This window comes from Pristis pectinata, chromosome 14 (genome assembly GCF_009764475.1).
Source record: "Pristis pectinata isolate sPriPec2 chromosome 14, sPriPec2.1.pri, whole genome shotgun sequence".
NCBI classification, from domain to species: domain Eukaryota; kingdom Metazoa; phylum Chordata; class Chondrichthyes; order Rhinopristiformes; family Pristidae; genus Pristis; species Pristis pectinata.
The window spans coordinates 46,061,380-46,086,684 of NC_067418.1; the positions used below are offsets into that span (position 1 = coordinate 46,061,380).

A 25,305-nucleotide genomic window follows, 5' to 3' on the forward strand; every position below is an offset into this window, starting at 1 on the left:
CACCAGGAACGGAGGGCTCTAGTTATAAAGAGAGTTTGGATAGGTTGTGTTTATTCTCATTGGAACGTATGAGGCTGAGGGGTGAGAATAGAGGTTTACAAAGGACATGGTGTGAAAGTCGACCCGTGCTGTAATAAAGCAGACGACAGCAGAACCAAGGAGTGTATAATTAATGCTTTATTATTTTAACGCTAGCGGGAGTGAAGGATACAGAGAAAATGTAAACAGTGTAACCCAAGCTCTGTACTGATCCCCACTCAGAGATTTACAGGTTACTGTCCCACCTCTAATACTTAATCTGTGGGAAGCCTCTGTGTGAAGTTGCATATACTAGGGCAGTTGCTTACAGCAAGCTTTTAGCAAAACAAGGTATGTCTTAAGAACTTCTTTGTTTCTCATCAGCACCTGTACATCTTACAGTCATAACTATAGTCACCCCATGGCTGAGGCAATACCACGCCATGGTGGGACTATAGTCACACCGTTAACCCTTACATTTCCAGCCATTAACCCTTACATTTCCAGTTACCTTATACAATGGATAGAGGAGATAGAGTCATTTTCCCATGACGGGGGAGTCTAGAATGAGAGGACACAAGTTTAAGGTGAGAGGGAAGTCTGAGGCATCAGTTAAGGTGAGAGGGAAGTCTGAGGCACCAGGCACCTGTCCAAGTTAGGCATTAAACCTCTGGTGTTTATTTTCCACGCCTGTTATCGGCCTGACAGTCAATCTTAAAATTATTGAGAGGGAGCCAGCAAAAAAAATTATTCAGATAAGGCCATCTCCTGCTGATGGTCTCTCATGCATCATTTTCTCCTGCCATCAATGTCGGATCGATTGAGCCAAGTGGCCACGGGCCAGAGCTTTGTGCTGGGGGAGCTGGCAAACCCCAAGGCTATCAGCTATGTTATGGCGTCCATGTACTGACAAACCTGCAAGCCCCCATACCCCCAGGAGTGGACAGCCCGCCCGAGACTCGGGAGGTCTATGTGAGGGCCGTTTGCCCGAACTGATGAAGTTTCCAATGAAGCTGTCTTCTTCTGACAAAGACAGAGCAACTGCAATTGAAGGAGAACTAGTCTCAGTGACCGTGAAACTATCAGATTCTCATCTGGTTCACTGAAGCCTTTCAGGTGAGGAAATTTGTGATCCTTATCCTTATCACACATTCGACACCAGCAATACGGGTGGCTCTTAAGTGTCCTCTGAAATTCCCAGCAACCCAATCCATTGTAAGTCAACACTACATTAAATCAGTAATAGAGTAAAACTAGATGGACCGCCTTACATTCAGCTGGGCACCAAATTTGGACATGACAAAGTCCTGCTGGCCTTGTGAAGTCTCCTGAAAACATCAAGGACCGGTGGTTGAATGAGGGAGCTGTCCCATAGCTTATTCAGTCAACAGCCTGTCATAGTCATGCTCACAATACGCAACCTTTCAGACAACTCCCCCATCTCTGGATACATCCTGTATCAGTGGCAGGACAGACCCGCCAGAGGAGGCGGCACAGAGGTATACAGGTGGGAGGGAGTAGCCTTTGGGAGTCCTCAACATTGACTCCAGCCCATGAAGTCTCATGGCTTCAGGTGAAACGTGGGCAGGAAATCCTCTTCCTTGTCCTAATGTTCTCCCTCAGCTGATAAATCAGTGCTCCTCCTCGTTGCCCAAGATGCAGAAGAAACAGAGAGCAGCAAGGGGACAGTTGTACTCTGGGTGGAGACTTCAATGTCCATCACCGACAATGGCTTGGTAGCACCATTACTGACTGATCTGGCCAAGTTCTGAAGGACACTGCTGTCATATTGCAGGTAGTGAGTGAATTGATATAAGGGATAAGCCATCTCGACCTCGTCTTCACCAATCTACCCGACCATTGATATCACTGGTAGAAGTGATCACCACAGAAAACTCTCTGTCATGTTACATGCTACTGCAATCATGATAAATGGAATGGAGTCAGAACAAATCTGGTTGCTCGAAACCGGGATCCACAAGGTGCTGTCAGTCATCAGTACATCTGTCACTTCATGGCCATACATACCCCCTGCTCTACCATTATAATCAGCCCAGGCGATCATCCTTGGCTGTATGAGGAATGCAAACAGGCATACTTAGATCAACGCCAGCTCTAAATGAGATGCCAGCCTTGTGAAGCTACAACACGGGACTGTGTGTGTGTGCTAAAACAGCAGAAATGGCAGCTAGCAGCCTGTTCTAAGTGATCCTATAAGCAATGGATCAAAGCTCTGCAGTCCTATTGTATCTGATCATGAATGGTGGTGGACAATTAAATAGCTAACGGAAGAGGAGGATCCAAGGATATTCCCATCCTCAGCGATAGTGAGACCCAGCATTTGAGTACTGGCAAACAGGCTGAAACATTTGCAACCAAGTTCAGCCAGAAATTCTGCAGACTTACACTCCAGGACGAGCTGCACCGCCAGTGCACTTATGACACTGGCATCCGTTCGGCGATGTGGAAAATTGCCCCTGGCATGTCCCATTCAGAAAAAGCAGGACAAATCAAACCTGCCTAATTACCACCCAATCAGTCAACTCCTAATCATCAGCGAGATGATGGATGATGCTACGAGTGGCACTTGCTCAGTAATAACTTGCTCACTGTTGCCTAGCTTGGATGTTGCCAGGACAACTCTTCACAGCCTGAGTCCAAGCAGGAATCACGGTGTTGAGCTCCAGAGGTGAGGTGAGAGTGACTGCCTTGACATTAACACGTTCTATGTTCTAACTCCTCAGCAAATGAAGCAGCCTGTGCCTGCATGAAGCAACACTGAAACAGCTGGGCTGGGTTGGACTGATAGCTGACAAGTAACATTTGCACCACAAAAGTGTCAGCTAATGACTATCTCCAAGAAGAGAGAGTCTAACATCTGCATTCAATGACATTACCATTGCCAGGTCCCCACCATCAACATCCTGGGATCACTAATGACCAGAAGCTCAACTGGACCAGGCGTATAAATACTGTGGCCAGAAGGGAGATCAGTGGCTTGATGTTCTGCTGTGAATGACTCTCCTCTTTACACCCCAAAGCCTTCCCCACTATCTGCAAAGCACAAGTGAGGATTGTGATGGAATACTCTCCACTTGCCCGGATGAGTTCAGCTTCAACAACGCTCAAGAGCTCAACACCATCCAGGACAAGCAGTCCGCTTCGTTGGTACCCCATCCACCTCCCTAGACGTCCATTCCCTCCTCCACTGGGTGCCCAACAACTGCAGTGTGTAGCCTCTACAAAACACACTGCAGTTATTTGTCCAGGCCACCCAAACAACACCTCCCAAACCCATGACTTCTACCAATGAAAGAACAAGGGCAGTAAGTGCATGGAAAATCCAGCAGCTGCAGGTTCCCCTCCAAGTCGTGAAACGTCCCGCCTTGGAAAGATGCTGTTGTTCCTTCATTGTCACTGGGTCTAACATCCTTACCAACAGCACCGACGTTCAAGTCAGAGGGTCGCCACCACCTTCTCAAGGGCAGGTAGGGATGGACAATGAACGCTGATCTTTGCCAGCAATGCCCAGATGCTGAAAAGTGAATGAAAGTAATCTTTGCTCTGCAACACTACCCACAGGTGGTGAAAGAGTGGGTCACCTTAGGGATCAAAGGGGTAATCTATGTGTGGGACCAGGGGATGTGGGCAAGGTCCAGAATGAATACTCCTTATCCGTATTCACCAAGGATGTGGAAGGTAATGAGTTCTGGAAGGGGTACGCTGATAGTCTGGAGTATGTGAGTATGAAGAAGGTGGAGGTGTTAGATGTCATGGAATATATAAGGATCGATAAATCCCCAGGGCCGGATGAGATCTATCCCAGGATACTATGGGAAGCAAGGGAGGGATTAGCTGGGGTCCTGATGGAGATTTTTGCATACTTTTTTGTGACCTTACGATTCTTGCCAAAATATATCACCACATGTGTATTCTGAAATTCATTTGCAAATTATACACCAATTAATGTTGTAATTTGTAATGTGGGGCAGTTGTTTAGGGTATTGACAGATTTGTACATCAGTACTCCTTGTTTCCACCGCAAGAGGGCTTATTTCACTGGGTGACTGACAGATACAGAGGGTGTGGTGGGGTATTCAAGGCCACGAGGAAAGTCATGTTGTTTATCCATCCAGAGAGACAATTAGCGGCCCCAATTAAGTGCTTCTCATAAATCCATAGCTTTACCTGACAATACAATCTAAGCACATTGTGCAAAACCCTGCCAAGCACCGATCTCAGACCTACCCTTTACTTGACACGGTGGCTCCTTGGCACCACTTAAAGTGCACCAATCTTCCTGATTTACTTCTTCCATCCCCTTCACTATTTTGGATATCTCAAGGTGACGAGGAGGTGAGGCCCAAAGCTTCTTTGCTCTTTCATTGTGATTTAAGACGGTGGTGTCATGGAGTACATGTTGTGTGGGGCTCGTCCATACCAGGCGGTGATGCAACCAGTTAGAGTGGTCTCCACCTTACACCTGTAGAAATTTGCAAGAGTCCTTGGTGACATACCAAATCTCGTCAAACTCCTAATGAAGTAGAGCCATTGGTGTGCTTTCTTTGTGATTGCATCAATGTGTTGGGCCCAGGATAGATCCTCCAAGATGTTGATGCCCAGGAACTTGAAGCTGCTCACCCTTTCCACTGCTGACCCCTCAGTGAGGACTGGTGTGTGTTCTCCCAACTTCCAGTCATTTTGAAAAGCAACAAGAAAAACTGCTGATGCTGGTTTATCTGAAAATAAAGCAGAAAATACTGAAAACATTCAACAGATCAGGCAGCATTTGTGGAGAGAGAAATGATGTTAACTCAGGTTCAAAATCAAACACGTTTTGTTGCAGAAAAGGGATGTGTGTGTCTGTGTTTGTATCTATGTGTGTCTTTATAGGTATCTGTATGTGGTTGCGTGTATGTATGTGTGTCTGTGTATGTTTCTGTGTGTGTTTGTGCTTGAGCAAGTTCATGCATGTGTGGATGTCTGTGTGTGTGACTATGTGTATGTGTGACTGTGTGTGTGTGTATGTGGGTGTGTGTGTCTGTGTAGTGTGTGTCTGTTGTGTGGTGTGTGTGTGTGTCTGTGTGGTGTGTGTGGTGTGTGTGTGTCTGTGGTGTGTGTGTGTGGTGTATGTGTGACTGTGTGTGTGTATGTGGGTGTGTGTGTCTGTGTAGTGTGTGTCTGATGTGTGGTGTGTGTGTGTGTGTGGTGTGTGTGTGTGTGTGGTGTGTGTGTGTCTGTGTGGTGTGTGTGTGTGTGGTGTGTGTGTGTCTGATGTGTGGTGTGTGTGTGTGGTGTGTGTGTGTCTGTGGTGTGTGTGTGTGGTGTATGTGTGACTGTGTGTGTGTATGTGGGTGTGTGTGTCTGTGTAGTGTGTATCTGATGTGTGGTGTGTGTGTGTGTGTGTGTGGTGTGTGTGTGTGTGGTGTGTGTGTGTCTGTGGTGTGTGTGTGTGTGTGGTGTATGTGTGACTGTGTGTGTGTATGTGGGTGTGTGTGTCTGTGTGGTGTGTGTGTGTATGTGTGGTGTGTGTGTGTGTGTGTATGTGTGTGGTGTATGTGTGTGGTGTGTGTGTCTCTGTGCCTCTGTGCCTGTCTGTGTCTGTATGTATGTGTGTTTGTGCGCGCACATATGTGGTGAGAGGAAGATGGAGAGGAGTTCCAACATTCTATTGTTTCAGATTTCCAGCATCAATGGTGTTTGTATCTCACAGTTCCAGCATTGCTTTTCATTATCTCTCTCCTTCATTCTCATTCATTCCTTATTTATATCTTCCCCGGGCAGACCTGCTGTGAATTATAAGCCTTCCTCACCCTCTCTCAGCCAGCACTACTCACTCCTGTGTCATTCAGTCTCTGTTGGATTCACCCTATCACCAACACTTCCCGCGTTCCCAACTCACCCCTCCCCCTTCTCTCCAACTCAAAACATATTTGCTTTCTGACTTTTCCTAATTCTTCATACTGTAATACAGCACAGAATCAGGCCCTTCGGCCCAACTGGTCCGTGCCGACCACAGCATCCTCCCTGCTAGTCCCAGTTGCCCCTGTTCAGCCCATAACCCTCCAAGCCCCTCCCCTCCATGTACCTATCCAAATGCCTCTTAAAATGCTGCAATTGTACACGCCTCGACCATTTCCTCCGGCAGCTCATTCCAGGTACTCACTACCCTCTGCGTAGAGAAGTTACCTCTCAGGTCTCTTTTAAATCTCGCCCCTCTTATCTTGTATCTGTGCCGTCCATCTGTTCCCATTTTGATGAAAGATCATCGACCTGAAGTGCTAACTCTTCCACAGATGCGGCCTGACCTGTAATGTGGCTCCACTATCGTCTGTTTTTCTATTCCATACTTTATTTCAATAATGTAATTCAACACCATTGGTCATGTTGGTCCCTGATCTGCCTTGATTGGATCATCCATGGATACAGTGGATAATTTGTGGAGTCTGTGCATTGAACATCTTTCCTTCTTGTTCTGCCATACCGCATACTTGCCTGCGTTAAATCCCATCTGATTTTGTTTCATCAATTTATGCCTATTATCCATTTTGTAACTCCTGAGGTTTCTCTTCAGAATCAACCATCTGCTAATGGGGAAAAGTCCAAATACTCAGCTAATTTTCTATCAGTCTTTGAGTTCAAATCACTGATGGAATTTGGAACACTAATGATCCCCCGGTGGGTGACGGAGAAGCTGCTCACTATTGATATGTATCTCCTTGACAGAGCATGTTATTCAATGACCAGAGAGGGAAGATAGGACAATAGAAATAAAGCAAACTCTTCAGTTTGATTCTGTGTTTAAACAAAAAACATGCTGTCTTCACAAGGCACCTTCCAAGTTTTTGGAACAGATACTGCCCATACTGTCTGCACACACACCCCATCCCAATCCTGCCTTGCCCCACCTCTACCCCTTCCCCCTGCTCCCACCTGCCACACATCTACACAACATTGGCTCCGAACATTGCGACATTGAATCTGAGCCGGCAGGTTTGGAGCTGATCACTGCCGCACTTGTAGCTCTGGGAGGGGGGAAGCTAATCTTGCCAGCATGCAACAGGTCATGCCTGCTTACAGTCTAGCCCTGCCCAGCAGTGTATTTTTGCCCTACCTTGCACTGAGGTTGTTGGATTTACTTTAATCAAATCAGAACACAGAAAGGGTACAGAAGTCCAGGTCTGATCCCTAAAACAGGCTTATTTTGCAGGGTTAATTTAACCTTTCTTATTTCCACCCAACTGCCACCACAACACCTAAAATAGAAATTGGGGGTCAAACATTAGCACCACTTACAATTAGCCTGTGATGCTCAGAGCTGGCCTGCAATGCTTAAAGCTAGATTGTAATGATTAAAGCTAACCTGTAATGCTTAAAACTAGACCGTGATGCTTGCAGCTAGCCTGTAATGCTTAAAGCTAGGCTGCAATATTTAAAGCTGGACTACAATGCCTAAAGCTGGACCACAATGCTTAAAGATAGGCTGTAATGCTTAAAGATAGCCTGCAATATTTAGAGACACAAGAAATTCTGCAGATGCTGGAATCTGGAGCAATGCACAAAAAGTGCTGGGGGAACTCAGCAGGTCGGGCAACATCCGTGGAGGGAAATAAACAGTCAACGTTTCGGACTGGAAAGGAAGAGGGCAGAAGCCAGAATAATAAGGTAGGGGGAGGGGGAGGAGCATACGCAGGCAGGGGATAGGTGACTTCGGGTGATAGGCGAGTCCAGGGGAAGGTAGGTGGGTGGGGGAGGGGGAGAAGATGTAATAAGCTGAGAGGTGATGGGTAGAAGAGGCAAAGGGCTGAAGAAGAAGGAATCCGGTTGGAGAGGGCAATATTTAGAGCAAGCCTGCAATATTTAAAGCTAGACTGTGATGCTTAATGCCAGCCTTAATGTTTAAAGCTGGCCTGTAATGCATAAAGGGAGACTGTGATGCTAGCCTGTAATACTTAAAGCAAGCCTGCAAAACTTAAAGCTAGCCTATAATGGTTAAAGCTAACCTATGATGCTTAAAGCTTGGCCTGATCCCCCGAACCTGTCACCGTGAGAACATAGAACATAGAACAGTACAGAACAGGCCCTTCGGCCCACAATGTTGTGCTGACATAGATAATCCCTCCTACCTACAGAATGCCCACCTCCCTCCATTTTCCTCTCATTGATGTTGCCCATCCAAGCCCCTATTAAAAGCCTTCAATGAATTTGCCTCCACCACCCTATCAGGCAACGCTCTCTGAGTAAAAAATATACCCCTCACGTCTCTTCTGAACCCACCCCCTCTCACCTTCAATGCATGCCCTCTGGTATTGGATCGCTCAATAATGGGAAAAAGATATTGCTTGTCCACCCTATCTATGCCCTTCATAATATTATACATTTCCAACAGATCACCCCTCAGCCTCCACCGCTCCAGAGAAAAGAGCCCAAGTGTGTCCAGCCTCTCCTGATAGCACATGCCCTCTAATCCAGGCAGCATCCTAGTAAACCTCCCCTGCACCCTCTCTAAAGCCTCAACAGACGGGGTACAGATAAAGATGTACGGGATAGGAAGCTGTGGGCCAGAAGCGTGGCGACACTTGCAGACTGCCCCCAGAATACTCGACGCAAAAGATGGTTTTCACTGTGTGTTTCGATGCACATGTGACTAGTAAAGATATCTTAACTGTCTTCACCTCCGATCATGGTTGAGAAGAACACCCGGGGTCAGGAATTCCGACCATGAATCCCGTCTGCGGAATATCACGGCCCCTAATTTAAATTGAGGAGCCTCGGCAGGGAGCTCGTTGGGAACTGAAACCTGTGCTTGTCTCTTGTTTTCTTTCAGCATGTTCCTCCTCTCCCTGCTTACACGATGGGATGTGCCTCCAGCTTGGACCAGTCAGCTATGAATGTGCCTGTCTCGCTGGGTATACTGGCAAACGGTGTGAAAACAGTGAGTATTAAAGTTTTTGCCAATTTTAGCATGTAGGTACAACACGTTTGGAGTATTCATGTATTCTTGCTGCCGGAATGTGTGGAAATATTTGGAGAAAGTGGGACATACTCCTTAATTTGAGTTGATAGTAGAATTCTCTTCATGCTGACCTGAAGTTGTTCTGTGACACACTGGAATTTGAATGATGTTAAGGCTGTATACTCTCAGCAGGTCAAGCAACAACCACGAGAAGAGAAAGTTAAATTTTCCAGGTCGATGACCTCTGAGTTTCTCTCTCCACATATGCTGCCTGCCCTGCTGAATATTTACAGTATTCTCCGTTTTATTTTGGATTTCCAGCATCTGCGGCAGTTTATTTTTTACCTGCTCCATTTTGTTCTGATCCTGATGAAGTCCTAAGGGCTGCCTGGTAGTCAGTCCTTACTCCTGCCACAGGGACCAGGATAATCTGCTCAGCTAAACTGGGTGGTTTGGGCAGGGAGGGGTGAGGTGGTAAAGGAAAGGCAAGCCTCTAGGAGGGTGATAAATGTTAAGCTAACAGCTGAGGATATGAAACGACATGTCATACACAACGTTATTAATCTAAAATGGAAAATACCTGGTGATTTCCCTAGTCCCAATGACAATGATAGAGTCATTGAGTCAGGCAGCATAGACCAGGCCCTTCAGCCCACAGAGTCTATGCCAACCATCCAGACCCATTCACATTAATCCTACGCTGATCTAATCTTATTCTTCTATATTCACATTCATTCCTCCCAAATTCTACCCCTCACCTACACACAAGGTGAGGAGTAGAATCTGTGGGGAATTAATGTGAATATGACAACTTACAGTGGCCAATTAACCTAACAGCCACAGTCTTTGGGATATGAGGAAACTGGAGCACCTGGTCACCTGCTCCCATGTGGTCACAGGGAGAACACACCAGCTCTACAGAGGCAGGACCTGAGGTCAGGATTGAACCCAGTAACTGGAGCTGTCCCACGAGTGGAAAAATTTGGGGCATGAATTGAGTTTATTTTTATGCTGAAGAAAGAACAGGGAATCTTCGTGTTTACGAGATTGTACTTTTATATGTTTTTATAGAATTCATGATCCCTTTTCTTTAACATTCTTTTGCCCAAGGTTACAATGTAATTCTAAGCATTATCCAGCAGCTATATTTTAGCAACTTTCTAACTCTGAATAAACAGCAGCTAACTACGGACCATTCCTGGGCAATGAATGGGTTCTGTTTTTACAGATGTCAATCAGTCAATTTTGTCTGTAACACAAAGATCACTTGAATACGGTGTTGTAATGAATGGCATCGAAGCACATAAGACTGATAAGAAAGTACAGTTACTAAAAGTGGAGAGAGAAAGGAAACTAGTTCTGCCGTTTGTAGGAATAAGCGTATATTGGACTTTTGAATTTAATAGTATTATGGGAGCTCGTTTGTATGTAGGGGTGTACATATGTTGGGGGACATCCTGTATTTGGAGAATTCATTGGGAAGAGGTTCTATTGGTAAGAATGGAGAGATGTCAATAAATTAATTCTCCTGGGCAGGGTAAAAGGGGTATGGAAGTTACCAATTGATTTATTTATTGTGACATAGAAGAAGGCCATTCAGCCTATCAGATCCATGCCAGCTCCCAACAAAGCAGTCCCATTCCCCCCACCCCTCTGTTGTGAGAAAGGTTCTTTTGGTATCTTAAAGATAAAGGTCTGGACACACAGTCTTTGTCATTTAAAAATGGTTTATTAACAAAGACAAACGCGGGACAGAATGAATGGGAACAGATGCACACTCGCACACTCTCAAGCAGGAGATCATGAATGTGGAGGGAAATCGCGACAGAGGGTGAGGTTCACACACACACACACACACACACACACACACACACACACACACACACACACACACACACACACACACACACACACACACACACACACACACACACACACACACACACACAATAACTGGGTACAAATGATCAAGGAATAAACTATACAATGTTTGGACACCCTGATTCTGCACAAACATTGGCTCCTTGGTCTCGGGAGTCCTTAACTAACTGCCCTGGAGTAGTGCACAGCTCACCTCAACATCCTCGGACACAGAAAAAGAGAGAGAAAAACCAAACATGCAGCACTTTTATGCTGCTGGGGGGCTGGGTAGCCCAGCAAGGACAAAGGTGTTTTAAACCGGCCAATAGTAGATGTGGCCGGGAACAAAGGTGCTCGCACAGACCAGTTGGAGTGGTGCAGCAAGACAAAGGTGTTTACCTAATGGGGTGGAGCCGGACCCCTGATTGACAGTGGTGTAGCTTCCGACCTGATAGGCAATGCTATCATCCGACCATGGGGGTCAGTAGTGTTGTCACTGTCATCTGACCCCTGGCCTTTCATACTACACCCTCCTTTTCCTCTCCAGTGGTCCTGCAATGTATTCCCACTCACATAGCCATCAACTCCTCTTTAATATTTTTGCCACTTACCTATGGTAAGGGGTAATTTACAGTAATTGACTTGATAGGGGTGTACAAGATGATAAGAGGCATAGATTGAGTAGACAGTCAGAGACTTTTTCCCAGGGCGACAGTGGCTAACACGAGGAGGCATAATTTTAAGGTGATTGGAGGAAGATATAAGGGGGATGTCAGGGGTAAGTTTTTTTTAACACAGAGAGTGGTGGGTGCGTGGAACGCACTGCCGGCAGAGGTTGTGGGGGCAGATACATTGGGGACATTTAAGAGACTCTTAGATAGACACATGAATGATAGAGAAATGGAGGGCAATGTGGGAGGGAAGGGTTAGATAGATCTTAGAGCAGGATAAAATGTCGGCACAACATTGTGGGCCGAAGGGCCTGTACTGTGCTGTAGTGTTCTCTGTTCTATGTAATAGACTTAACAGTACATCTTTGCAATGTGGGAAGAATAAACACAGTCACAGGAAGAAAGTGCAAACACCACACACAACGGCACCTGGGGTCAGGATTGAACCCGGGTCACTGGAGCTGTGAGGCAGCAGCACTAACTGCTGCAACACAGTGCTGCCCCTGTCATGTTGATTGGTACTGAAGAAGTGTTTCTACTGTAACCTGAGAGAAAATACTGATGTTGTGTCCTTGCTTTGATTTTCTGACTGTCTTTCTTTATTAGAAGGTTTAATAATCAGAGAAAGTCAGAATCCTGATGCAGTGCTGTGCCTTGTTTTCATTGTCTCTCAGATGACAGGTTTGAGAGGTGGTTTAAAATGCCGTCAAATTTATCTGGATTTTGTCTGAATTTGATGGGCAGTTCCTTTTTGTTTTGTTGTTGAAATCTAGTAAAACCTGACAACTCCTTAATGGAATATGGAAAGAACCTCTTCCAGTCTTAAAGATTGATTGATAATTAGAAATCTCATGAGTAGGAGCAACTTAAGTGCCTCAGAGAAAGGACAACAGTTTTAAGTTAATATTGGGTTTGAATTCCTGAAAGACTGAAATACTGTGAAGAATTAAAACTTAGCTACAAAGGTTAAGTTTATTTATAAGAACACTAACATTTTATTATTTTATCCATTCAAATTAGTTTAATATTTTATCCCATCACTGCTGTGATTATTCTAAGATTTAACCCAAGATTTATTTATTTATTAGTCACATGTACATTGAAACACACAGTGAAATGCATCTTTTGCGTAGAGTGTTCTGGGGGCAGCCCGCAATTGTCGCCACACTTCTGGCATCAACATAGCATGCCCACAACTTCCTAACCCATACGTCTTTGGAATGTGGGAGGAAACTGGAGAACCTGGAGGAATTCTCTGTTGCTATCATAAATCCTTTTCATATTATAACCATTAAATCTATTTGGTCAGTACTTTCAAGACTTTGCTGCTTATTGACCAAGATCTTAAGAAGGTGTAGGGCACACTTAGAGGTTTAGAGAACTGGGATTCACATGTGAAGATGAACTGAAAAATAACTCTGGGCCAAGAATATTAGAATAGATTCTGTTTATAAAGAGCAGGCTTGCAGAGCCTCTCCATGATGTGCCAATTCCTTCCTTCTGGAGAATGATTGCTTTTAAATATCATGTCACTGCATTAATTGCTTAGTGCTTTGGAGTCACTGATTTGAGTCATGGAGAGAGACAGCACAGAAAAAGGCCACGTGACCATCAAGCACCCACTGATCCTTCCTCACACATTTTATACTCCCCACGTTCCCACCAACTCCCCCCAGATTCTACCACTCACCGACACACCAGGGACAATTTACGGTGGCCAGTTAACCTATCAGCCTCTGCATCTTTGGAATGTGGAAGGAAACCCACGCAGTCACGGGGAGAACGTGCAAACTCCACACAGACAGTCAGGCTGTCAGCTAGTGGCAATTGACACCTTTCCCGTGGCTGCCATTCATACGATCTCCCACCGTCTACACTGCAGTTTTGGTACATTTCAGTGGCGTGTTGGGGAAATCCAGGGGAAGTTTATTCACCCTGTAAAACTGATTTCTATTTTACCACCACTATGCTGGTCACCTTTGAACAGCATAGAATATTTGAACTGTGATCATTAAATACTAGACAGTAAGAGCTTGGTTTTCAATAGTTTAATATTTTTGAAAAAACAATGCATTAATGGATGAAAACCTGTAATGTAAAACACTCATATTCTTGCTTTTCAGATACAAATTTTGAGTTTAGCAGAGAGTGCTGAGCTAATCAGTCAGCCCCTGTTTCTCGGGTATTTGTGAATGTCTAAGAGGCATCCTGAGTCCTCCTGCAGCCTCTCGGTGCTTTAAGCATCACAGTCTAGCTTTAAATATTGCAGCCTAGCTTTAAGTATTTCAGGCTAGCTTTAAGCATTTTAGTGTAGCGTTAAGTATTGCAGGCTTGCTTTAAGCATTACAGGCTTGCAGGGGACCTGTAAGTCACTGCAAATCGAGGAGAGTTTGCATCCTGCTGACCCATCTAACTGCAGGCTGTGCGCACCTTGCAGGAGGAGATTCACCAGGATGTTGCCTGGATTGGAGACTTAAATTATGGGGAGAGATTGGATAATCTAGGCTTGTTTTCCCTGGAGCAAAGGAAGCTGAGGGGTGACCTGATAGAAGTGTATAAGATTATGAGAGGCATAGATAAGGTAGAGAGTCAGAATCTTTTAATTTTAAATTGAGAGGTAGGAGTTTTAGAAGGGATCTGAGGGATAGCTTTTTACACAGAGAGTGGTTGATATTTGGAACGTACTGGTGAAATCAGATACAATTACGATGTTTAAGAGGTGTTTAGACAGGCACTTGAATAGGCAAGGCATAGAAGGATACAGTCCTAATGTGGGCAAATGGGATTAGTGTAGATGGGTAAGTAGGTTGGCATGGATGTGATGGGCTGAAGGGCCTGTTTCTGTGATGTTTGACTCTAGAACTCTTTGTTGGGGGCCAGAAAAGGAAGAAAAATTCAGTTCTGATGTAATGTGGATCAAATGGCGCTGTGCACTAGGTGTGAAGTAATGTTTAGCTCGTACTTTATCAAAATGTTTCTAATTTTATTATTAAAGCAAAATGCAGCGGTTGCTGGAAATCTGAAATGAAAACAGAAAATGCTGCAATTCTCAGCAGGTCAGACAGCATCCATGGAGAGAGATTCCTGTTGCCTCAGGTTCTATGTTCTACCTAATCCCCACTGGATTTATGACCATTGTGTATATATGGCTCCCACAAGTCAAAACATTCTTTCCCACCTCGTCATAGTCTTAAAAACGATCAGATGTCCCCTACTTCTAAGCAAAAAAGTTCTGACCTGTTCAATCTTCCCTAACAGATGTAATGTCTCAGTTTTGGCACAATCCTTGTAGCTTTTATGAATCTTCTCCAATACTTCTGTACCCTTGTTTCCGGAGTGGCAGCAGACCTGAGCACTGTAAGGAGAGCTTGAGCTGGACCCTGTAGATGTTTAGCACAACTTCCCATTGAATTCAGTTTAACCAGAAATGAACTGAAGAAGCTGGTTAAAAGTTTAATTACCTTACTAATCTGTGATGCTGCTCCTAATAATAAATTCATCATTTTTCTAGATCCCTTTCCTCTTCTGCACCTCTTCCCGCTGCCTTGGGAAAGCAGCTAACGTTATCAAGGAAACTTCCCACCCCGGTCATGCTCTCTTCTCCCCTCTCCTGTCAGGCAGAAGGTACAAAGGTTTGAGAACGCGTATCACCAGGCTCAAGGACAGCTTCTACCCTGCTGTTATCAGACTCTTGAACAGACCTCTCATACGCTAAAAGATGAATCATTGATCTCCCAATCTATCTCTTTGTGGCCCTTGCACTTAGAACATAGAACATTACAGCGCAGTACAGGCCCTTTGGCCCACAATGTTGTGCCGACATTTTATCCAGCTCTGAGATCTATCTAACCCTACCCTCCCACATAGCCTTCCATTTCTCTATCATTCATGTGCCTATCTAAGAGTCTCTTAAATGTCCCTAATGTATCTGCCCCCACAACCTCTGTCGGCAGTGCGTTCCATGCACCCACCATTCTCTGTGTAAAAAAAACTTACCCCTGACATCCCCCTGACATCTTCCTCCAATCACCTTGAAATTATGCCCCCTCGTGTTAGCCATTGTCACCCTGGGAAAAAGTCTCTGACTGTCCACTCGATCTATGACTCTTATCATCTTGTACACCTCTATCAAGTCACCTCTCATCCTTCTTCTCTCCAAAGAGAAAAGCCCTAGCTCACTCAACCTATCCTCATAAGACATGCTCTCCAATCCAGGCAGCACCCTGGTAAATCTTCTCTGCACCCTCTTTAAAGCTTCCACATCCTTCCTATAATGAGGCGACCAGAACTGAACACAATACTCCCAAGTGTGGTCTAACCAGAGTTCCATAGAGCTGCCTGCATTTGTCTACCTGCACTACATTTTTCTCTGTAATTGCAACACTTTTTTCTGCATTCTGTTTTCTTTTTACTACCTCAAAGTAATTACGTATGGCATGATCTGTCTGTATGGCACACAAAACAAAAGCCTTTCACTGTATCTCAGTACACGTGACAATAATAAACGTTATCTTCTAAGGTTTTGATTTCCTACCAAACCTCACCACCTGACATTTATTATGAGACTTCATTTGCCTTATTGAATCAGTCTGCATGTGTCCTGATGTCATCTGTAAGCTAGAGGCCCCCTTTTAGAACATAGAACATAGAACACTACAGCACAGTATAGGCCCTTCGGCCCGCAATGTTCTGCCGACATTTTATCCTGCTCTGAGATCTATCTAACCCTCCCTCCCACATAGCCCCCTATTTTTCTATCATTCATGTGGCTATCTAAGAGTCTCTTAAATGTCCCTAATGTATCTACCCCCACAACCTCTGCAGGCAGTGCGTTCCACGCACACACCACAGTCTGTGTAAAAAAAGCTTACCCCTGACATCCCCCTTATATCTTCCTCCAATCACCTAAAATTATGCCCCCTTGTGTTAGCCATTGTCGGACTGGGAAAAAGTCTCTGACTGTCCACTCGATCTATGCCTCTTATCATCTTGTACACCTTTAACACAGAGTTCCTTGTTTATATCTGAATAACCGTGGTCCTAGCACTGAACTTTGGGGAATGCTTCTGCCTAGCAACCTTCAATCTGAATGACCCCCCCCCCCCCCGCCCCTTTTACCTCAACTCCCCTTTTATTTGGCTGATTTACTCTCCAGACAGGTACTTGCCTTGTTTTCACATGGGCTAATTTCTGGTTCTACAACGGGGAGCCTTTTCAAAACCGAATGGAGCGTTCTTACCACAAATTTTCTCTCACCACCCCCAGAAATTTAATGCAAACTCCATTTGTAATTTTAAAAGAACTGACCTCCGTGTGTGCCCAAGTAGTTCACACAGCCAGTGAACCTCAACAGCTGATCTGGTAGATTTTATTCGCTAGGATTGTTTCTCAGCCCTTTTCTGGAAAGGTTCACTGAGTGCCAATTGGGGACGGTTTTGGTTCTCCCAGGGAAGACTCCGGAGGTCCAGACCCTGGGATTTTCCCAGTATGGGCTCCAGGACAAGGACTTGTGGGGACAAGGATTTTCTTTCCGTTAAGTATACAGTAAACTGTTAAATGTTCTTGAATTTGCATGATTGCAGGATTTGTTTAATGTCTGTAGTAAAGTGAGTTTATCAACTATGTGACCTGTCAGTGGTGATATGTAGGAATCCGGTGGCCCCGTTCAATGGGACAGTGAAAGGGAACGACTTCCGATTTGGCTCCCAGGTCTACTTTGGCTGCGATGCAGATTTCCACTTGGTTGGAAGTAACGTTGTCACTTGTCAGCTGGATGGGAACTGGAGCGCCAGTGCGCCACGCTGTGGTAAGGCTCTTCAACGCGCCGTGTGTTTGGGAGGTGGGCTCCACACTTCCATGTGAAGTTGGGGTTGGCGGGCGGGTGGGGAATACACGTATGATTTCACCTCCACCAGGTCAAATGACACCTCACAGAGATGAGTGTTGCTCTATAGTTATACCCTGTTAGGACAGCTCACAGAATGTTATAACTAATTGGGAGGGGAATTGAATACAAACATGGGGAGGTTATGGTTTTGTTATATAGGATGTTGGTCAGACCACATCTGGAGCACTGTGGACGGTCCTGATCTCCTTATTTAATGAAGGATGTTAATACATCAGAAGCAGTTCAGAGAAGGTGTACTAGACTAATACTTGGAATGGGCGGGTAGTCTGATGAGGAAAGGTTGGACAGGCTAAGCAAGGGAGTTCAGAAGAACGGGGACTTGACTGAAATATATATGACCCTAAAAGGTCTCGACAGGGTGGATGTGTAAAGGGTTTTCCTCTTGTGGGGGAATCCAGAACTGGGGGGCGGGTCACAGTTTAAAAATAAAACAGAGATAAGATGGAAATTTACCTCCTGATCATTCCTCAGTCTTTGGAAATATCTTCCCCAAAGGGTGGTGGGATCCATGTCTTTGAATATTCTTGACAAACGAAGAGGTAGAAGGTCACCACGGACAGGTGGAAATACAGAGTTGAGGTTACAATCAGCTCCAGCTCATAAAATCATGGAGTAGGCTTGATGGGCCGAGTGGTCCACTGCTGTTCCTAATTGGGATGCTCACACGTGTGGATTTTCCCCAGTCTGCAGGTGCTACCCAGAGCCGCTGCCTTTCCTGCCCCCGGCATCACAACACGTGTAGGGATCAAATGAGACAAAGATTTGTGTGCCCCGGGGTTGAAAGCTGATTCAGCTCAGCCTGACAGGCTGGCGGGATTAGTGTTCATCACCTCCCACCGCTACACCAAAGCCAGTGTCGACCTTGGTCCATGTGGTTAGGAACTCCACAGACCCACATGCACATCCTGGAGTAACTCTATATTCAGTAATCTTAGATAAGGTATCTTTGTTAGTCACGTGTACATCAAAACACACAGTGAAATACATCTTTTGCGTAGAGTGTTCTGGGGGCAGCCCGCAAGTGTCGCCACGCTTCTGGCACCAACATGGCGTGCCCACAACTTCCTGACCCGCACGTCTTTAGAATGTAGGAGGAAATCGGAGCATCCAGAGGAAATCCACGCAGACACGGGGAGAACGTAGGGGCATTGCAGAAACGAAGAGTTTCCCATTCTAGGTCTTCATGGGGACAACGTCCTCATATCAGAAAGTATCAGATTCCTTAATGATCAAAGCAGATCACAAGATCTGTCCATAGTTCACCGACGTGCACAAGAGGGAGAGGATTTGAAATGCTGTGTAATACAGGATCATCATTACTTCCTTCTGTGGCATTGGGATTGGCATTAGTTGCTCCCCTAGCTCCATTATCAGCATCACCCACTGCAGGGTGGGCTACTGACCCAAGGGTCCCCCTGATGACGTGACTCTTAAGTGAAAACACACTCACCTGGCCGGCATGCACACTATGAATGCGATGGAGCTGAAACAGTGTTTCTGCTGGACTGCTGTAGAGGAGCCTGCTGGTTATTGGTAGCGTGGGTATGAAGAAATTATTGGTGTTCGACTGTGTGCTGCACAACGAACCTGTGCCACCAGCTGAGCACCTGAGGAGCGAGAGCAGGAGGAGGGCAAAAAAAAAGAGGGAGCAAGCAACCAGATGGTCTGTGAACTGTTCATACAACTGTCATTCCAGTAACCACGAGCCGCCCCTCTCACCAACAGTGTCACACACTACCCTCTCCCTTCCCTCACTGGCCATCTGCCTGCCAGCAATGCAAAATAAAAGCCGACAGCAAGCAAAACAAAAACAGCTTTGTAACATCAATTAATCGCCCTCGTGCTTTCCAATTGTGACTGCTTTCCACTGAAGTTCGACCACAGAGTTGTGGCATGGCTAATCATTTAAATCTTCTCGTTAAATTAGCAATGGGAAGTGTCGTGGAGATGGAGATTAGTGGCGGGATGGCGGAGTGGGGAGGGGGGGGTTGCCCACGGTTTGGGGTGAGGGGCACTTGTGGTGGAAGTTAAGGGCTGCAGGCTGACACTATCTGGGGCTCGTCAGTTGGAAGGAGTTGGGGGGATAAGGGGGAGAATTGGACTTGTGGACACCATCATATTCTATCACTGACCCCCACAGCACCGGGCACAGCGTTACCACCAGGGCACTGGTGGGCACCAACTCCTCCATTCACTTGAGTCCATGTAGACGAGAGAGCCCCCCATGGTGAGCTGCAGCCACTTGCCATTCTGTGCAAGTTCTCCCGCGAAAGACCATAAAATATAGGAGCAGAATTAGACCATTCGGCCCATCTGCTCCGCCATTCAGTCATGGCTGATCTTTTTTTTCTCAACCCCATTCTCCTGCCTTCTGCCTGTAACCCTTAACCCCCTTACCAATCAAGAACCTATCAATCTCTGCCTTAAATACACCCAATGACTTGGCCTCTGTGGCAACAAGTTCCACAGATTCACCACCCTCTGGCTGCAGAAATTCCTCCTCGTCTCAGTTTTAAAGTGATGTCCCTCTATTCTGAGGCTGTGCCCTCGGATCCTCGACTCTCCCACTAATGGAAGCACCCTCTCCACGTCCACTCTGTCCAGGCCTTTCAGTATCCAGAAGGTTTCAATGAGATCCCTCCTCATCCTTGTGTCATTGAGGGTTGTGTGATATGCTGGGCCGTGTGCTGACATGCTTGAATCACGTTTGTTGGAAGGTGAGGCATGTTTGTGAGCTGCACTGAGCACTTCATAAACCAGCGGTGCCATTGATGGTGTACTTTATTGGTATTGGTATTGGATTATTATTGTCACTTGTACTGAGGTACAGTGAAAAACTTGTCTTGCATACCAATCGTACAGGTCAATCCATTACACAGTGCAGTTACATTGAGTTAGTGCAGAGTGCATTGAGGTAGTACAGGTAAAAGCGTCACAGCTACAGAGAAAGTGCAGTGCAATAAGGTGCAAGGTCACAACGAGGGCGTCAGATGGATTGGTAGATGGATACAGGCAGACTGGTGGTGCAGCGGTTAGTGCTGCTGCCTCACAGCTCTGGAGATTGGGTTTGATCCTGACCTTGGGTCCTGTCTGTGTGGAGTTTTCATGTCCTCCCTGTGACCACATGGGTTTCCTCCCAAATCCCAAAGACGTGCTAGTAGGTTAAATGGCCGCTGTGAATGACCCCTCAGTGTCGGTAAGTACCAAAAAGAAATCAGGAGTTTTGTGAGACCCTGCCTCACTGATCCCCCTCTGTGGTTTCTACTGCCCACCTGCTCTTCAACCACGTTCCTACCAAGTTTGTTGCTTGCAACCAGGATTGCCCGTTTGAATTTTCAGAGTGGCATAATTCAGTCTGACAGTGCAGTTTTCACATGCCTACCACTAATATCATGCGGATGAGTTTCCACACACTTATGTCTCAAACACACTGTGCTCTGCTGGTGGCAGATCTATGTTCTTTTGGTCAGGCATTCTAGATTTGGTAGCGGCTCCTGATTGGGCGCTGAGGACGATCCAAAGTGACATCCGCGATGATCGGGGCGAGATGACAGGCAGGTTGTGCAAGGGAGGGGAGGGGAGAAAGGGAGGAGTTGGGAGACAGTGACAGGTGGATGGTAGATGGAGGCAGACAGAGAGAGGGGAAGAAATAAGAGGTAGCTGGAGCGAGGTTGGGGGAGGAGGAAGGTGGGAGACAGCCGCTGGAGGGAGATAAGCAGGAACACAGTGCTGGGCTTGGATAAATAAAGGAGGTGAGTGGCGGTGGGAACCAGAAACAGACAGGGAAGCTGTTGCAATATTGTTGGTGAGTAGTACCACTCAAAAGCAAATTTCCAGATGTCTGGGTCCTACTGACAATAAGAATATAAGAGATAGGAACAGGAGAAGGCCATTTGGCCCCTCATGCCCTTTCTGCTATCTAACATTTCATGGCTGATCTTTTACCTCAGCGCCACTTTCCTGCACTAATCCCATATCGCGTGATTCCCTTATTATACGGTTGCACACGATATTCCCAGCAGTCAGACAGAGTCAACCCTGAACAAATGCATCATATGTTTTACTGTTCATATCTTTCTTCCCAATACAAGTGTCTGTTGTCAAAGGGGTCCACTGTTAAGAGGATGAAACCTAGACCCACCTCTCCCGCAGCCTGGATTGAGTCCTCTGTACAATCCGGCCATCATTTTCACTGTATTGCTTCGATCTGTAGTTCCAGAGGGCAGGCGCTGTGCTGACCCTGGTGCACCAAAGAACGGGCATCGACAAATCCTCCCGGGAAGTGGGCACCTACGCCAGGGCTACGCCACCTTGGGCACCATCGTGCAGTTCACCTGCAACTCTTTCTTTGTTCTGAGCGGCAGTCCACAGGCAAGGTGTCAACAGGACGGGACGTGGTCAGAGAAACAGCCGGCCTGTACGAAAGGTAATGCCACAAATCCCTTCCTTCGGCAAAAATATCTGAAACACGTAGAATCCCCTCCCATTTTCAGTGTGGATACCTTGGAGTCCATGATCTAAGATACCAGAGCAACTACAGCGCCAGCGATCGGGGTTCGATTCCCGTCGCTGTCTGTAAGGAGTTTGTACGTTCTCCCGTGTCTGCGTGGGTTCCCTCCGGGTGCTCCGGTTTCCTCCCACATTGCAATGATGTATGGGTAGGTTAATTTGGGTTTAAAATGGGTGGCGCAGACTCGTTGGGCCGGAAGGGCCTGTTACCACACTGTAAAGAAAATTTTTTAAAAAATTTAATCTATTCATGGGGGATAACCATGAACTCAAGTCTGCCCTGCTTTGGTTCGTTGAATGCTTTGGTGGACATTTAGCACTCAGTCTGGGTGACCTCAAGGATGCTGGATGTTGTGTAAAGACCAATGCTCACTGCTGTGCAGCACCTGGGCACATGTTGGATATTCCGCTCCCGTCGGTCCACAGATTAGCCTGGGATACTCATGCTAACAACCAGAGGTACTCGGGTGTGTTCAGTCCAGGTCATGGATCTACTGACTGAGGTCACTTGTAGCACATCTGGAAACACACCCCTGTTTCCAGTTGTTTGCCCTTTGCCACAGCCGGACTGAATGGCAAGGAGTCCATTCATTCCTCTGGGCCATTCTGATCCAGGCTTTCCTAGGTCTAGTTCAGCCTGTTTTGGGCTCTGAACAATGGAGCAATTGCTGTACCAGACCATGATGCAACCAGTCAGGATACTTCCAACAACACAACTAATCCTTGGAGTAACGCTTGGGGTAATCTGTGACCTCTTTTAAAATTTAGCCCTCACAGTGCAGGACCTTTCTGACTAGAAGTGGTTATCCCCACCTCCCTCATCTGCTGATGTCCTGCCCCAGGCAATATGATTGTCACTAAGATATTGGAACAACTGCTAACATTGTTCCAAATGCCACAAATCCCTTCCATAGGCAACAATGTTAAATAACTTTATCTTACTGCAGGATCTTCTGCATTGAATTTTAGTGAGTCCCAGGGAACAGAATGAGTTGTTCTGTCTGTCTGACTTTGAGACGGATAGGGCAAGACATCCATTTAGAAATATTTGTTAAACTACCAATTTATTGCATCAGAATCCAGGTATACCAAAAATATCTTAGTGACAACCATTGAGCCTGGAGCAGGATGTCAGCGGATGAGGGTGGTGGGGATAACCACTTATAGTCAGAAAGGTCCTGCATTGTGAGGGTTAAATTTTAAAAGAGGTCACAGATTACCCCAAGGGTTACTCCAAGGCTTAGCTGTATTGTTGGGAGTATCCTGACTGGTTGTATCATGGTCTGGTACAGCAATTCAAGTGCGCAGGAATGTAAGATGTTGCCTTACCATCCCCACCATCGGCGGTATCTACAGGAGGCGCTGCCTCAAGAAGGCAACATCCATCATCAAAGATCCCCACCATATGGGCCGTGCCATCTTCTCACAGCTACCATCGGGCAGGAGGTACAGAAGCCTGAAGTCCCACACCACCAGGTTCAAGAACAGCTACTTCCCTTCAACCATTTGGTTCTTGAACCAACCGGCACAACCCTAATCACTACCTCAATATAGCAACACTACGACCACTTTGCACTACAATGGACTTTGTTATTTTTGCTGTTCTAATTGTGTTCTTTCTTGAATTAATTTGTATAATTTATGTTTTTTCTTTTGAATGTTGTGTCTCTAATTTTATGTGCCTGTGATACTGCTGCAAGTAAGTTTTTCATTGCACCTGTGCCTGTACGTACTTGTAAATATGACAGTAAAATCGACTTTGACTTTGGGTTAAGAAGTAATAACTAGTTTATTGAAGCTAGGTTATGTTGGACCCGGCATGTATTCACTGCTCCCTTCACAATCCCCATGGTCACATTAGCCTTCAGGCGGCCTCATAGAGCAAATTTGGTTCCATGCCTGACTACACGGCCATCCCATGAGGCCGAGGCGTCCTCGAATGGGAGCCAGACCTCAGACAGCAGATCCTGAGGCCCTGCTCCAGCACAGCTCACTCTGTCAACGGCCTTCTCGATTGCTTCTCAGTGTTTTAGATACTTTCAAAAACTGTTGAAGTAAATAATTTAAAAAATAAAATGTTAATAAAAAAATAAAGTAATTAAAACAATATTTATTTATAGACACATACAAGTGATAAGATATTTATAAAATATTTATTTATTAGTCACATGTGATATTGCTTGATTAAATCATTAATATTAATTAATATAAGTAAAAAAAACATTTATTTTTCCTTGCTTTTTCCATCAAGTTCAGTGTGGTTCTGGGTTCAATCCCCATCTCCAGTGCTGTCTGTGTGGAGTTTGCATTTATTCTTTGTTGCAACATGCTTTCCGCCCACATCCCAAAGATGTGTGTGTTTAGTAGGTTAATTGGCCTTTGTAAATTGCCCCAAGTGTGTAGGTGAGTGGTAGAATCTGGGGGGAGCTGGTCTGAATGTGCGGAGGACAAAATGGGATTAGTGTAGGATTGATATAAATGGGTGCTTGATAGTCAGCATGGACTCGATGGGCTGAAGGGCCCATTTCTGTTCCATTTGATTCCGACTCCAAAAGGTGAAGATTTGCCAACTCTCGTTGCTTTAATAAGTTTCGTCCTTTAGTTCCAGAGAAGAAGCGTTGTGCCATTCCTGGTGCACCACTGAATGGGCATCGAAGAATTCTCCCAGGAAGCGGGCACCTACACCTGGGCTATGCCACCTTGGGCACCATCGTGCAGTTCACCTGCAATCATTCGTTTGTTCTGAGCGGCAGCCCGCAGGCAAGGTGTCAACAGGATGGGACGTGGTCAGAGAAACAGCCCACCTGCAGGAAAGGTAATGCAGCAAGTCCTGCTGTAGCCAGACTCTTTAACGTGCTTTAACGTGAGTGCAATGACTTTATATCTGCTTAATAGCAAGGATGTAGAAGCTTTAAAGAGGGTGCAGAGGAGATTTACCAGGATGCTGCCTGGATTGGAGAGCATGTCTTATGAGGATAGGTCGAGTGAGCTAGGGCTTTTCTCTTTGGAGAGAAGGAGGATGAGAGGTGACTTGATAGAGGTGTACAGGATGATAAGAGACATAGATCGAGTGGACAGTCAGAGACTTTTTCCCAGGGCGACAATGGCTAACATGAGGGGACATAATTTTAAGGTGATTGGAGGAAGATATAAGGGGGATGTCAGAGGTAAGTTTTTTTTTACACAGAGTGGTGGGTGCGTGGAACGCACTGCCGGCAGAGGTTGTGGGGGCAGATACATTAGGGACATTTAAGAGACTCTTAGATAGACGCATGAATGATAGAGAAATGGAGGGCTATGTGGGATGGAAGGGTTAGATAGAGCAGGATAAAATGCTGGCACAACATTGTGGGCTGAAGGGCCTGTACTGTGCTGTAGTGTTC

At 45.9% G+C, this 25,305-nt stretch overlaps 1 protein-coding gene across 2 annotated transcripts in view; it reads left to right on the top strand.

Annotated features, from left to right (window-relative positions):
* pamr1b (peptidase domain containing associated with muscle regeneration 1b) overlaps nt 1-25,305 on the top strand; it is a 105,345-nt gene that overhangs the window by 59,563 nt on the left and 20,477 nt on the right. For both annotated transcript variants that reach the window (XM_052029218.1, XM_052029219.1), the window contains 4 exons: nt 8,846-8,953; nt 17,141-17,311; nt 21,627-21,839; nt 24,525-24,737. In XM_052029218.1, coding sequence (XP_051885178.1) covers nt 8,846-8,953; nt 17,141-17,311; nt 21,627-21,839; nt 24,525-24,737 — 705 coding nt within the window. The remainder of the gene's footprint in view (nt 1-8,845; nt 8,954-17,140; nt 17,312-21,626; nt 21,840-24,524; nt 24,738-25,305) is intronic.